Source organism: Sinocyclocheilus anshuiensis, unplaced genomic scaffold, assembly GCF_001515605.1.
Source record: "Sinocyclocheilus anshuiensis isolate Anshui unplaced genomic scaffold, SAMN03320099.WGS_v1.1 scaffold373, whole genome shotgun sequence".
Classification (NCBI taxonomy): domain Eukaryota; kingdom Metazoa; phylum Chordata; class Actinopteri; order Cypriniformes; family Cyprinidae; genus Sinocyclocheilus; species Sinocyclocheilus anshuiensis.
The window spans coordinates 1,177,422-1,193,177 of record NW_015537962.1 but is presented as its reverse complement, the minus strand read 5'-3'; the positions used below and the strand labels follow the sequence as shown (position 1 = coordinate 1,193,177).

The 15,756-nt window shown below is 35.4% G+C and overlaps 1 protein-coding gene and 1 pseudogene across 5 annotated transcripts; one reads left to right on the top strand and one right to left on the bottom strand.

Annotated features, from left to right (window-relative positions):
• Window positions 1-3,175: 3,175 nt before the first annotated feature.
• Window positions 3,176-9,193, bottom strand: LOC107667323 (WD repeat-containing protein 31-like). 5 transcript variants are annotated; one of them, XM_016458973.1, is made up of 12 exons: window positions 8,976-9,193; window positions 8,806-8,848; window positions 8,515-8,610; window positions 8,292-8,423; window positions 8,088-8,214; window positions 6,893-6,967; window positions 6,560-6,704; window positions 6,376-6,476; window positions 6,192-6,259; window positions 4,820-4,961; window positions 4,574-4,736; window positions 3,176-3,536 (listed from the first exon to the last, which is right to left on the bottom strand). In XM_016458973.1, exons 4-12 carry the CDS (start codon window positions 8,342-8,344, stop codon window positions 3,376-3,378), a joined length of 1,035 nt encoding a protein of 344 aa, XP_016314459.1. In that variant the 5' UTR covers window positions 8,345-8,423; window positions 8,515-8,610; window positions 8,806-8,848; window positions 8,976-9,193; the 3' UTR covers window positions 3,176-3,375. The 5 variants fall into 5 exon arrangements, with proteins under 5 accessions (XP_016314459.1, XP_016314442.1, XP_016314454.1 ...); XM_016458956.1 differs by lacking the exon at window positions 8,806-8,848 and having other exon boundaries at window positions 8,515-8,722; XM_016458968.1 differs by lacking the exon at window positions 8,806-8,848.
• Window positions 9,194-11,018: 1,825 nt separating this feature from the next.
• Window positions 11,019-15,756, top strand: part of LOC107667301 (solute carrier family 2, facilitated glucose transporter member 11-like) — a 17,637-nt pseudogene continuing 12,899 nt past the window's right edge.

Genomic DNA, 15,756 nt, shown 5'->3' with positions numbered 1-15,756 from the left:
ACACGCACGCACGCACGCGCACACACACACACACACACACACACACACACACACACACACACACACTAATTCTGATTAAAACTATTAATAAATGAAAATTTTGGACATGTTGGTACAATTCTGTTGATGAAAATTTTCTTTTTAAGCTGTAAAGTAAAGTAAAATAAAATAAATTAAAAGTTCACCAACACGGAAACTTTTGGCTTATTGGACATTCTTATTCATAAGCAGCAAAGATCAAGCTGCATGTATTATTCCATGGATGTTTCCATTTCCTGCTGTGTCTGTATGCAAAAAAGAGACAAAAAAAGGTGTTGTCTTCATTGAACTGAAATAATTTATTCACGTAATGTGCAAATACATAAACATTTCCTTCATAATTGATAACTCCGCACCTCAGCATTTACATAACAGTCAAATAAACACATCAGTGTAACCTTCACATCCATCTGTACCATTGAAACAACATTACATAATACATGAATGCCCTTGCTGGATTTGTTCATCAATATTCTGCTAATGTTATATAGTGGCTGCAAAAAGTATTTGAACACTTTAAAATGTATGTCTTGTCACTGCAATACACAGCAAAATATAGTATCAAAGCAAGCTGCTGACAAATGCTAAATATAATGCGATATGTAATGTGATGAACTAGACCTGTGTATTTTTTGAGAACTGACTTCATAAATCCATAAAAACCAAAACACCAGCTGATTTAAAGACACTAAGCAAAAATAAATAATAAAATTAAATTAAAATAAACCCCTGCCCCTCCCAACATAGGACAATATTGTTTTACAATACATAAACAAATACAATACATAATATAAAAATAAAATAAAATGCCTCAGTAAATGCAGTTTGTTTTAAGAAAAGCTCTAGCAGCCTTTGCTTGATATTTTGTTATCCAATGCAATGACATTCAGGCAGTTTTAAGTGTGATTTAAGTGTACAAATACTTTTTTGGGGTCATTGTATATTATGCAGAAATTAAAGACATAAAACAAAACAAAAACTCTTTGGTTGGTATATTAGTTATATTAGTATATTCACGTCATTACACGTGAAATCAACATTGCCATGTTGGCAAGACAGTATTTTCAGAAAAAGCCACAATATTCTTTTATTCTAAAACTATAGCCTAATATTAAAGAAAAAAATAAAATAAATTTTAAAAACAACAACCACAAAACACATTGCATCACTGATTTTCATTGACTTCACATTCTCCATTGTCTGATCATGTTTCTGGGAAAATATTGAGATCTGCTGTTTTTGTATTGAATATTCTAAAAGACCAGATCATTATAAGCATCCTCTCCCTCTCCTCAGGATCTCTCCGTGTGTGAGATACAAGACCAGTCTGTTTACATAAATGTTTGAATGTGTTTATGAGTGTGTCTGTAAACTCTAGCAGCTTCTATGTGAAAAATGATTCAGCTTCCCATGTTGCCAAACCCTGAGCCTGTGTGAATGTGTGCACAGGAAGAGTGAGAGACCGAGATTTCATATCCGTCTATGTACTTTCTGCATGAATGATTCTGGCAGTGAATCATTTTGACCCATTGATTGCTTAATGAAAAGTGCAAATAAAAGGTTTTTTTTTTCCAACAGGAGTGTAAAAAGTACAGGGACATTTTACTCAAGGTAGAGTACGGGTATGTTTTTTTTTTCCCCTCTAAATTTTACTCAGTTGTAATTGAAAGTATACAGCTGAAAATATATTTGTGGGAATGTATATATAAAAAAAAGAGTCCACATTTAATTGTAGTTAAGCATAAGTAAAAAAAAAAAAAAAAAATCTTCAGAAATAAATGAGGAAACAATATTGTCCCATTAAATTAACATTAATACTTGATGCAAAGTCAAGTTTGTACATCTTATCTTGGTCTTCAAGTTTATCTTGTTAATAATAAGATAAATATAATTTTTAAAATGTTTTAAACTATGATAACATGCATTTTTTTGTTTGTATTTTGAAGCTCTAAATTAAATTGTAGAGACTATTAAGTATGCTTTTTGAGTAAGAGTAGGAGTATTCAGTTTCAGTAGTAGTCAAATTGAAGTCTAAACTTTGTAAAATAATACTTTAGCATATAATTAAGTACAATTACTCCAGTACTTTACACTCCTGGCTTCCAAAAACATATTCAAGCATATTCAGTAACCAAGCAGATCTGGAGTGGCATTTTATTGCCTATATTTGTTTACACAGTAACACACACAGAGAAAAAGCAAAAAAAAAAAAATCTTGTCTCTGATCATTTTTAACCTTGAATTAAGCCGTATTTGGAAAATGCCATACTGTAAATCATTCCTGCAGGTAGGGAGTTTTATAGCTACTCAGTCTCTTTGCTTTAGGTAAGTTAATTACGTTTTTACACCCTTTAATGGTTCGTGTAGTCAGGCGATCATACACTACATGGTCAAAAATATGTGGATAATGTTGGAACATTTAGACACAAGGAGACTGCATTGATACATACTTGATTTTATGCTCCTGTTAGTAACAAGGCGTGGCTGAAATAGCCAACCTGTTAAAGGAATAGTTCAACTATAGATGAAAATTTGCTGAAAATGTACTCATTCTCAGGGCATCCAAGATGTAGATGAGTTTGTTTCTCCATCAGAACAGATGCGGAGAAATTTAGCATTACATCACTTGCTCACCAGTGGATCCTCTGCAGTGAATGGGTGCCGTCAGAATGAGAGTCCAAACAGCTGATAAAAACATCACAGTAATCCACGTTTGAACTTTTCTGCCCAAAATTGAGTCCATTATCCATAATATTAAGTATGATTTTTGAAAATGTTCAGTGAAAAAGTTCATGCCCCGTTGTCCTCTCACATCAAAATCAAATTATTTAGAACTTTTTATGCTTGTAAACAGTACTTGATCTATGAATATTTCTCTCCTGATTCAGATGAGACAACTTTTTCCCACTGAAGAAAGCAATAATATGGAAAGAGGACTCATATTTTGGCTTAAAGCAATGGTTTGAAGTTAAAAATATCTTAATGGATTTGTTTATAACAAACACGTAGATTACTTGTGGATTATTGTGATGTTTCTATCAGCTGTTTGGACTCTCATTCTGACGGCACCCATTCACTGCAGAGGATCCATTGGTGAGCAAGAGATGTAATGCTACATTTCTCCAATTCTGTTCAGATGAATAAACAAACTCATCTACATCTTGGATGGCCTGAAGATGAGTACATTTTCAGCAAATTTTCATTTTTGACCTATTCATTTAATAAGAATAGGGTGTCTACATATTGTAGTGTGCATTCTCATTTCCAGGAGTTCCAGTTATTAAATATGTTTGTTTTAACTCATTAGTTTGATTTTCCAGGCGGTCCAGATAGACGTCAGAAGCGAGCAACTTCAGTGAGGCTGGGCATTGCTCCCTGATCTAGATGCAGCTGGTGCAGTCCTGTGTTAAAACTGGCACACAGGAGACTGCTGGAGTCACACGGAGCCAGAGACACCAAAGGCCCTGAACCGTCCAGCGTTAACGTGTACAAACACGCTGAAGAAAGAATATAGAGGAGACAAGAATCAAGCCATGTAGATTTTAAGCTGATGTGACTTTTTTCCTTGATTATACCAGCCTGACATGTTTAGCAAAAGCTGTTTGCTTCAGAAAGCATGACACACATGAAATATAATGTGAAAGGGTGTTAACCGTTGCCTTTGACATTGTTATTTAAAGGAGAAGTGTGTCATTTTTTTATATTTCGGAACCATTTACATTTAAACTCCACATATCATCAAAAACCTGGCTAAAATGTATTTATTTTCACAGTAAATCACAGCTCTTAAATAATGGTTATCTAAATGTGTTGGATTTTAAAGACCCTTTAAATACTACTCACAGAAAAAAAAACACTGTTTGGGAAACTTATGTAATCTTTATGCATGTTTAAATTAAATCAATGATTTATATATTTTTAAAAATATATATATATTTCTAATGATAATTTAGAAATTAAAAGAAGGTCTAGGGTCAGTCAGATATTATGCTTTTAAAATAAGTTACTAACACTCACCGAGGCTGTATTTATTTAATCAAAAACACAGCAGTAACAGAAATATTGTATAATATTATTACTATTTAAAATAAGCTGTTTTCTGTTTTAATATATTTTAAAATATAATTAATTCCTGTAATACAAAGCACTTTTTTTCAGTATCAATACTCCAGTCTTCAGTGTCACATGATCCTTCACAAATCCTTCTAATATGCTGATTTGAATATTACTGACCTAAAACTTTTAAATGGTAGTGTATGTATTATTTAATTTAAATTTATTAGTAATACTAAGTTAATAACTACGTGGCATATATTTAAATATTTCGATTCAATTAAAAATATGTCAGCCAGAGGAGATTGGCTTCCCCAGCCAAGTCTCTCAAAATTTCTTTTTCACTTACCTAAACATTTAAGAGAGTTTTCTGACTTGCCTTCTATGAACAGGAAACTGGCCTGTTAACAAATGAGCCCCCTGGCCAATTCACTTGTGTATGTTTAAAAACATATTACAAGTATGTGTGTGTGTGTGTTACCTGCAGTGTTCTGATCCCATATTTTTACTGAGCTGTCATACGACGATGACGCCACGAGAGCAGGATATCCGGGACGGGGAGGCACAAACATGCAGCATGCTGTGGTCTGCAGGTGTCCTCTGTATTCGGCCACCTTACAGCCGGGCTGTCTGAGGTCCCACAGCTACACACAAGCATAAACACACAAATGTATAAATTCATGTACATGCACAACTGTGTCCTGGCAGTATCTGTATACACACTCACCGTGGCCTCGCAACCCTGACCACCGAAACCATTGCTGGACGACAGCAGGTGGTAACAGTTGGAACTGATGTCACAGTGTGTCTGGATGTACTGCTTTGCCGGAAATGTGTTAGTGACCTGCCAGGTACGGCTATCCCACACCCTGAGACAGATAACACACAGATCAAAATCATTAATATAGCGCTTTTCATAATATGCATTGTTTCAAAGCAGCTTTACAGAAAATTATGATGACAATGTTTATTTTCATGCCTTATAGTCTTACATCACTCACGAATGGATGCTCTGCAGTGAATGGGTGCCGTCAGAATGAGAGTCCAAACAGCTGATAAAAACATCACAATAATCCACAAGTAATCCACACCACTCCAGTCCATCTTTGTGAAGTGAAAAGCTGCGTGTTTGTAAAAAACAAATCCATCATCAAGACGTTTTTAACTTTATATCATTGTTTCTCTATCCACAATATTGCTTTTTCAGAGGAAAAAGTTGTCTTGTTTGAATCAGGAGAGAAATATAGACAGATCAAACACCATTTACAAGCGAAAACAGTTGGACCCACTTTATATTAAGTGACCTAAACAACTATCTACTTACATTTAAATTAATCATTTGGTACAATGCACTTATTGTGTACATACATGTTTTTACATTGTACTTATATTTAAAAAAAATACCTGCATGTAATTACATCTGTAATTAATTTCTGTAATTACATTTATAATTACACTGTTGACCCATCCCTTACACCTTAACCCACCCTTAAACCCACCCATACCACCAAACCTGTCCCTAACCTTACCCGTATCCCACCTCAATAGCAGCAAATGTGTTTTGCAATACAATATGAACACAATAAGTACATTGTACTTATTTTTTATGTAAGTACATAGTAGTTAAGGCCACTTAATATAAAGTGGGACCAAACAGTTTAACATAGTTCTAGTCGGTGGATTTTGATGTGAGAAAACTTTTTAATTTGGGGAAGCATTATTAGTTTATGGTATATTGGCCAGAAGCAATTGTTTAAAGTTAAAAAGCCCTGATGGATTTGTTTATTACAAACACGCAGCTTTTCACTTCGCAAGACATTAACCGATGGACTGGAGTCGTTTGGATTACTTGTGGATTATTGTGATGTTTTTATCAGCTGTTTGGACTCTCATTCTGACGGCACCCATTCACTGCAGAGGATCCATTGGTGAGCAAATGATATAATGCTATATTTCTCCACATCTGCTCTGATGTAGATATAATTTACACAAGCACTCAGCTTATTTGTTTAGCAAATATTTCCAGAGAAATGCATCTCTATAAACAATAACCATTCTCCAACATAATGGATCATATGACATATCAGGAAACTTCTGACCTGATCGTTTTGTCTTCTGAGGTTTGGACAATAGATGTGCTTCCTGGTACCCAGCACACATGGGTCACCTGAAACGGAGGGCAACGGGACAAGACGCGATCATATTCAATGACCAAAAATAATTTTAACACATACACAAGAATATTAGAACATATAGTAAATTTCTGAATACAGCCTTTCTAACCAGGTTGCGTGAGATGGTGTGTTTGTGCAGACATTCTCCTGACTCAATGTCCCAGAGGCGCATGGAGTTATCACGAGAGCCCGTGCACAGCTTTGAGCCATCTACGAAATGAATAAAACCACATGAAAGGATTGTGTTTGAGATTTTGTGGTCATTGAGTGTTTTTCTTTGAGGGTTTGTTCACCTGGGCTTACCGCTACCCCGTTAACTACAAGCTCGTGGCCACAAAACTCCTGGACGGGTTCTGTATCTCGACCCAGATCCCACATCAGCACCGTCTTATCACGGGACGCACTGAAGATCAAGGAACTTCCTTTAAAACAGCATAACTAAAGGAAAACAGAGAGATTTGTATACACAAAGTACATAAAAAACACTTGCATGATCTCTATGTGTGCAAAATAATTAAGCATTCTTTGTTTTATTCATTTTTGCTCCACCAATGAAAACTGTTCCAAAATAAGTCAAAGCTTTGTTTGTCGAATCAAATTAGAGGCACTAACTGTAGTTTTAATACCTTTGTAATCTCTCTGCTATGGCCCTGGAAAGATTTACACCGTTTTCCAGCTCTCCATTCATAGACAACAACAGCCTGACCGAAAAAAACAAAACAATGACGATAGCATATTAAAATCCACATAATGTAAATCAATGAACAAGATATTATGACGATTATTACCTGTTGATTTAAAGCCTACAATGTGGAGTGTGTAATTTCTGTGCCACTAGTGGCACAAAACTGAACTGCAAAAATAGCTAGATTTTTACATGCTTGATGTTATAATTTTGTACGAGCATTGCTATGTGGTTTCTAAGATGTGGATTTTAGCATGTGCCGTTGCTATGATGTTCCGTGTGTTTGCTGCAGTCAAAACTAGAGTTTCAATGACAGTCACAATGTAAATATAAAAAAAATGTATTTGACCACAGAATGTTGTTTTTGACCAATCAGAATCAAATATTCTACAGATTTAAACATTTGTTTAAATAACAGCAATAAAGCACCACTAATAACACTTTACAAACATACAGAAGCCCACTGAGACCACAAAAACTAACATTTAATTTATGTATTGATAAGTAGTTTACAGTGAGATTACAGTTCTCTTTCACTAGTGTTTTTGAGTATTATTTTTATACAATTAAATTATTAATAAATATTTGAATTAGTCTTTATTTCTAGTTTTCATTTTAATTTTGGTTTAAGTTTTATTTATTTTATGTGCTTCGTCTTTTTTTACTTAGTTTTTTATACAGATTTTACTTTGCTTTCATTTATTTTTATTTCAGTTTTAATTTGAGTAATTTTAGTACGTCAACTTAAACGTATGAGTTGAGACAACAAATAACTTCTAATTTTCACTGACGTTTTTCAACTAATATTTATACTTTATTTTAATGAACGAAACGACTTTTAATAGTTTAATTTAACAATAATAACACTGATTACATGGTTTACTTCTAATGTTTCACTGCACGGTTTTATATCGTATTTGCAAATTTCTTTAAAGGTAAACAAATGATAAAATGCTTTGCAAAGCCACAATTCATTCCAATCAGTTTGAACCACTTTATGAGTTAGCCACAATAACCAAGGTGGGTGGAGCTTAGCGAAGGGCCAATCATTTGTGCAATTCCATCGGGTGCTGTGCAACACCACACTAACACTCATTAATCTCCAAACCTCCCTATTCAAAGCTTCTACAGCTCACCTGGTCATGCCCTCCTGACACGCACAGGTCAGAGGTCAAGCTGACGACACAGTTGATGGCATCTGTGTGAGTGGGTTCATACTGCTCTACCTGGTGCACAGGTGTGGGCTCCGCCCCCTCTTTGGCCCTGTCAACAATACAGCCTCAATAACCATAAATTCTTCACAACCAGCTGTCAAAACTCCACTGCTCATCATTTCTCACTTATAAAGGTCCGAGCGCCTCCGGAACTTGCTCTGTAGTTTTCCCATTCTCATATGGGTGTCCAATCACCCGATATCAGGACATCTTACTCATCTCTCCACAGCGCAAGCCATCTTCAGACTCTTTCGGGATCTGTGAGAATTACACACAGGGGTTTTTTTTTTTTTTTTTAAACATTGATGAAGATATCAAGTCCCTGGCAACCTCACAAGGGAGCTATTACCTGCCAAGAACAGATGCTGATGTTGTCTCTAGCATAAGCTGGTAATCAGTTATGTATTGGGTTCAGTTATGTATGTACACAGCTTGCTTCTGAGAGCTACAGGAAGACAGGGAGGGCGACCTGGATCCTATTAAGTGCATTAGTGCCTCATCGCATTAGGTAACAAATAGGATGCAATATGGCAATATTTGGCCAATAAATCCATCACCTGCAATAAACTTTCAGATATGAGACAGCTATACAGAGAGAGAGAGAGAGAGAGAGAGAGAGAGAGAGAGAGAGAGAATGTACCTGTGCAAAATGCATTGCTCTGTTGAAGGCAAACCAGCAAGAACTGTATGACAAACATACAACATCGCTTTTAACCCATGCATTTGCTATAACACTATAGGAGACAAACGCAGACGCGCATTGAATGTAAGTTAGTAGCCTAAAGTTCGCGAGACCAAAATAAAACTTACCGTCCCGAGCCTTAAGACGCTTAGCCGGATATCCCTGTCAGCGTGTCAGTGTTATTGTGAACGATTCGCACGGGTGTGTGTGATGTCCGAGCTGTCTGAAAGTACGTGAACGAAAGATTTATCTCGCATCGTGATCCGTTTCGGCTGTAAATCTTCAGCGGCTCCTCGCCTGCAGCTTCTCCGTGAGCGATGCTTTCGCTGTTACCAGGCGAACGGAGGTCACGTGAGCACAAAGGGGCGGGGCTTCAGGTCACATGGACTTTCTGAACAAAATATAATTACACCTTAAATACAAAAGTAAACGAAACAAAATGAAACTACACACACACACACACACACACACACACACACGCACAATATATTACACCTACGTAAATTGAATTAAGTTGTTTAAGTTTGCAGTTACAAAACAAAAATAATCGACTGGAAATAGGCCTGTCTCATACATCTAATATCCAAAATAAGTCTAACTTTTACACCAAATATCTCAACAACAGATATGTCTTCTCAGCTTTACTGTTGTTCTTTAGGCTACAGAAATTAAATAATAGTAATTCTTTAAGTCAGTGGAAAATAGTCTAATATTAATTCAAAATATGTTCATAAGTTCAAAATAAGAAATGAAGGTTTGAATGGGGGGGTGGGGGTTTTGACATAATATCTGTAAATGTCGTGTTGTAAAGTATTTGTCCTCCATATTTAGTAGCCTAAGAATAATTAACTGCAATCCCATAACTACAATGTGAAATATAGAGTGCATTGAAATGTTAGTTTTTAAATATAGGCCATTTATATCGATACAAGTATCAAGTGAAACTGCATTTTTCAGAAGTCAGAAGTCAGAAAGAGCTTTATTGGCATGTTTCCACACAAGGAATTTGTCTTGGCGATATAGCTTCCAGTGCAGAATAAAGTAGGCTACAGACATACTGTAAGTGGGGAGAGCACACATGCTCTGTACTGTCTCTGGTGGGACATGTAACATGTTAACAATGTTACATTTAATTAACAATTTAAATTTTAGTTACATTTAATGCTAGCAAAGTTAGCATTTAACAAGGGTTTGATTTTTTTCAGTCCTCAAAGCAAAGAAGGTGACTTAAAACTCTCTACATTAATATATTGCAATATATATTGATTAACCCCCATTTTAAGTTATATTATTATAGTTATAATAATAGTAATAATTAATAGTAGTAGTAGTAGTAGCCCTCCTATACCATCCGCCATGCTTTAGATTTAAAATGCACAATTTTTTTATAAAATGATGATACTGGTTTGGTCAGAGACCTTCAAACTGGTTGATTTTTCTAGTGAATCAGAAAGAGGCTTATGGGCTCTGCGGGTCACTTGACTGAAACAGCGACAATGTGCTCTTTGTGATCAAAGGCCGAACAACACAATGCTTGATATAGCTGAATAAATATTTCTACTTACAAAGAACAGCCAACTAGCATATTTCATTAATCATCATTAAAAAAATTACCATTAGACGACAATCCAACAATAATCGCAACATCTTACATTCATAACTCTGAATTTGTGCCTATAAGGTAATTGTAAAGTTGTGGTCAACTGGAGCTTATGATTTCACTAATGACTGCACACAGACCAACTGCCCTTCAAAGTTAATCTTTGCAGTGAGACCTAGAAAGCATGATGGAATAGCTCAGTTCTTTATCACTCTAAACTTTAAATGTAACTTAAAATGAATGGCCCAGAAGAGTCTACAGCTTTAAGAAAGGTAAGCTTTCATTTGACTTTTGAATTTACTGGGCACAACAAGGGCTCTCAGTGCATTATCCACAGGACTGAACATGGAAAAGCAATTGACATGCATGTGTTAAAAGACAAAAATATCCTAAAGACACCCTACAGAGCTTCTCCGTGGCTCTAAAGCAAATTTCATCCTGAATTAACTCTGAACCCATGCAGTTTTCACTGGTCATGCAATGAACAACAGCTCGATTGTATTTCTGCTAGTATATCTGTTATGCACCTTATCTAGAGCTCTAAGAGCAGTTCTGTCCTAGGGTGAGTTCGCATTTCAGAGACAGACTGAATGCGTGATTAAGAGGCGTTTGGAATATTAAGTAAAAATGTTAAAATATTTTCGACGAGTTTCAAAAATGGGCAAAGACAATGGAGAGCTTAAGGAATATCAACCTTTACTTAAAGACTTCAAAGAACCAGCTCAACAAATAAAGGTATGTTTCAAATAAAAATATATATTTTTTAAATACTATTTATTATTATCGTTGTTGTTGTAGTTTGGTTCAAACAAACAAAGGTATGGTTTAAATACAGAAATTATTTAATTACTTTTTTATTATTTTTAAAATATATTTAACATTTATTATTATTATTATTATTAAAAGTATTTATTACTATAATTCATCAGCTATAATGAACAGTGATGGACATGAAGTTGACTGTAATATTCATGCTATATTTTCTGCATCTTTCATATTACATACATTTTTTTAGCAGATTTATTGTATTGTATATTTGCATGTATATTTCTGTATATTGCATAATTTCACGACTCTTCATTGTTCAAGTACTTCTGCTGTTGCAATCCTGCAGTTTCTCTTTCTTTACTCTTAACCACTATACATATTAGTTATTAATGATGAGTTTAAATCAAAATCGCTTTTGAACATGATTTTGTACTCTGTTATCTACAGGTTCCCAGTAAGTCTCTTCTTCTGGCTATCTGTACGGCTGGCATTGGTGGGACGTTTCAGTATGGATACAATATATCTATCATAAACGCACCTACCAAGGTAATGTGTGCATTAATGTGATTATTCTTATCACTTTACTTAAGCCTGTTTGTGTTTACATCTAGAGCAGATTTTCTGCAGTATGCATTAGTCACATTACGTTCAGTACAGTATGCATGTGTGTAATGTATTTGTGTGAGTTATTATTGCAGTAGCTCATCAGACTAAAAGTCACATGAAATCTGTAGATAGTTAATATATCACATGGATATGGATTTTGGTCCCTGGCACAGTTTTGCTAGTTTGACCCAAAAATATAACAAAATTTACTGAATCCAAACCCCACATTTGGATAGACACCACAGGTGAATATAATAAAACCTCAATTCTGTCAGGACCACTATCGTCAAAGATGATTGACAATTAGCACACAGTTTGGATTGGTGGTATGGTTCTGTTCTGGGCAAGAACTCCCTGCGCCTCCATGCAGCCTAGCATGGATGAGAGCAGGGAGAGCAGCAATAACCCCCCAGGGTAAACAGAACAGAACCAACATAAATGTATTGCAGATATTGTTAAAGTTCAATAATGTTATGTACACATTTTAGAATTAGTCTGATTCAAAGGAGAATCAGAAGACTGAATCCTGACTGACAGAGGAGGAGTTGGGGATGGAGAAGGGTTATTAGCTATCGAGCAATGCGAAAACTGCTGATAATACTGAGGGACCTTATATATGAATGCTTAGATAGGTGTCGTATTCCCATAGGTTGATGGGGATCAGCTGACTAACGTGACCTGCCAGAACTAACGCTACGATGTTTGATGTATGAAAGTACTACTTAAGTGAAGACTTCTGACTGCATGAAAAAACAACAACACTTTTTTAAAAACAGCCTTTGTACTGTATTTGAAAACTACAGATGCAAATAGAGAAAATGTAATAGAATAAACTCTAAGGCCTGGTTTCACAGACAGGGCTTAGGTTAAGCCAGGATTAGGCCATTGATCAAATAGGACATTTAAGTATCCTTTAAAAAACGGGCCTTAGAAAAAAAAAACATTTCTGGTGTGCAAAACAATGGCACTGACATATTTTACATAAGATATGTCAGTGCAAGTTTCTTTCAGTTAAAGCAGCCAACACATGCATTTTAGTCTTGGACTAATCGTAAGCCTTGCCTGTGAAACTGGGGGTATATGTGTATTTTGGATGTTTTCTTTCCACTGGTCAACATTATGGAAGTAAAATAGGCAAAAATGAAACTGACCAGTGCATGAAAACACACTGGTTTTGCCTTAATTGTTAACCCAGGGTCATTGTTAACCATGTTTCACAATGTTCATACTTTACTTTAAATTAGTACTGCCCTACTAAGAATAGCTTTCTTCTGTGGAACATGAGAGAAGATATTTTGAAAAAATGTCTCCGTGTTCTATTTTTGTTCATGTTACTATTATCTAAGTTAAAGCTGACCTTTCCTATCATGCAAGAGACAGCATTTATTTTTTTTTCCACTTGTGTGTTTCCTATCAGGCTGTACAGAACTTCATTAATCAGACATGGACTGAGCGCTACAACACTGAAATCTCCACACAGGTGCTCACACTCCTCTGGTCCACCATAGTGTCCATATTCACTCTCGGTGGACTTGTGGGAGCGTCGGTGGGGGGAACTCTGGCCATTAGATTTGGAAGGTGAATTGAAGTCAAAAACTCTGTACAGAAAATATATGAAGGACATAACCAAATGTACAAGTCTGGGAGATCAAATGTGAAGTTTTTAGGGACATTACAGCCCTGTTGAGATGAATATCTAATCTTTTTTTTTATTATTATTTTCAGGAAAGGGACACTATTGTTCAACAACACCTTTGCTCTGTTGGCTGCTTTATTCATGGGCTTGAGTTATCCCTCCGGCACTTTTGAGCTTTTAATCATTGGACGCTTCTTGACGGGAGTAAATGCAGGTATCTCAAGTTTTCAAGCACATTGTCGATCAGTTTTATTTTATTATTCCATTAACATTATACACTACTGTTCACAAGTTTGGGCTCAGATTTTTTGGAAGAAATTAATTATTTTGATTCAGTAAGAATGCTTTAAAGTGATCAGACTTTTACATTGTTCTGTTTCAAGCAAATGCTGTTCTTTTGAGCTTTCTATTCACTCTTATTCAAAGAATCCTGAAAAAAAACGTATCACGGTTTCCACAAAAAAGCACAACTGTCTTCATTAATAATAAGGAATGAGCAGCTAATCAGCATATTAGAATGATTTCTGAAGGATCACGTGACACTGAAGACTGGAGTAATGATGCTGAAAATTCAGCTTTGCATCACAGGAATAAATTACATTTTGTAATATATTCAAATAGAAAACAGTTCTTTTGAACTGTAATAATATTTCACAATATTACTGTTTTTACTGTATTTTATTTATACTTATTTTATACTGTACTGTATATCAAATAAATGCAGCCTTGGTGAGTGTAAGGGACTTCTTTAAAAAAACCTTTTCAAAATTTCCAACCCAAAGTTTTGAATGGTAGTGTTTTTTTTTATATATAAATACAAATGTGAAACATAATACAGCAATGTATAGATTTACTTTTAAGGCATAAAAAAACAGAAAAAATAAAAAAATAAAAGGTAAAAATACATAGAGCAAATTAAAGGTACAAAAAGCAAAAAGCTCACCAATATTGAATTTTTTAATTTGTATAATTTTTTTCTAATATTATCAATGCACAACCTTGCTTCACTTTGTAAACCCTAAAATGTTTTAAATATAAAATTTAGTCAGAATTATAATACTTAAATGTAACATTTTTCAGCTTCTTTTGGATAATCAGTAAAGTAAAGGTATATTTCCCCACACCAGCGAAAAAGCTACCTGAAACAAATAAATGCAAAGTAGTTTTATGGTAGTCACTGCATTTTTGAATTTCTGTAATGGATAGAATTTCTTGGTGCCTTTATGATAAATTGCATGTGCTTTTCCTCACTTGTATGTATCTGCTAAATGACTAAACATAAATGAGAAGCTTCTGAATGAATTAAGTTCCAAAACAGTATGAGCATTTGTTTGTGATTTCATAACTGACATCTTATTTGAATGACAGGTATCGGAATATGTGTGCAGGCTTTGTATATTGGTGAGATCGCACCTAGAGCTCTGCGTGGTGCCATGGCGATGGGAACTTCCATTTTCATCACCGGAGGGATTCTAACAGTACAAGTGATTGGCCTCAAGTAAGAAAAAACATATAAAACACCATATAAAGAATACGAGGAGAGTCAAAACTCGTTTTTGATCTGAACATGGTGAAATGGCATGCAGAATAAAATTGATCCCTCTTATTGCACCTGAGGATATTTGCTAAAATCTAAGTAAAGATGTTAAAGGGGTCATATGACATTGCTAAAAAGAACATTATGTTGTGTATTTGGTGTAATGCAATGTGTTTATGCGGTTTAAGGTTCAAAAAACACATTATTTTCCACATAATGTACATTATTGTTGCTCCTCTATGCCCCGCCTTTCTGAAACGCGTCGATTTTTACAAAGCTCATCGTTCTGAAAAGTGAGGTGTGCTCTGATTGGCCAGCTATCCAGTGTGTTGTGATTGGCCGAATACCTCAAGTGTGTGACGGAAATGTTATGCCCCTACCATACTGTGATGCCCTGTGTCCCGGCGAGACGAGACAAAACCAATAAAACCCATTACAAACAAGGCATTTGTTGCATCCAGTGGGGACATAATTACTGATTATAATGACTTATACTGTCTTTTTACGCATTGCGTTGCGTATCGCGCTGCGTAAACATAAAACCATGTCTGGAGAAACGACAAACAACAAGTGTTACTCTACACTGCTCAAAACTCACGTTTGAATCGTCAGTGGCAAATTCTTTAAATATAAAAAACGTACTTACAGGCTGTGAGTCAGAAGCACCAGACTGTCCTTGCAAAGTTGGAACTGCCCCACTTTATAGAAACAGACACCGGCATTGTAGGCTACTCTCACAGGAAACAGTCCTCATCCTCCGCA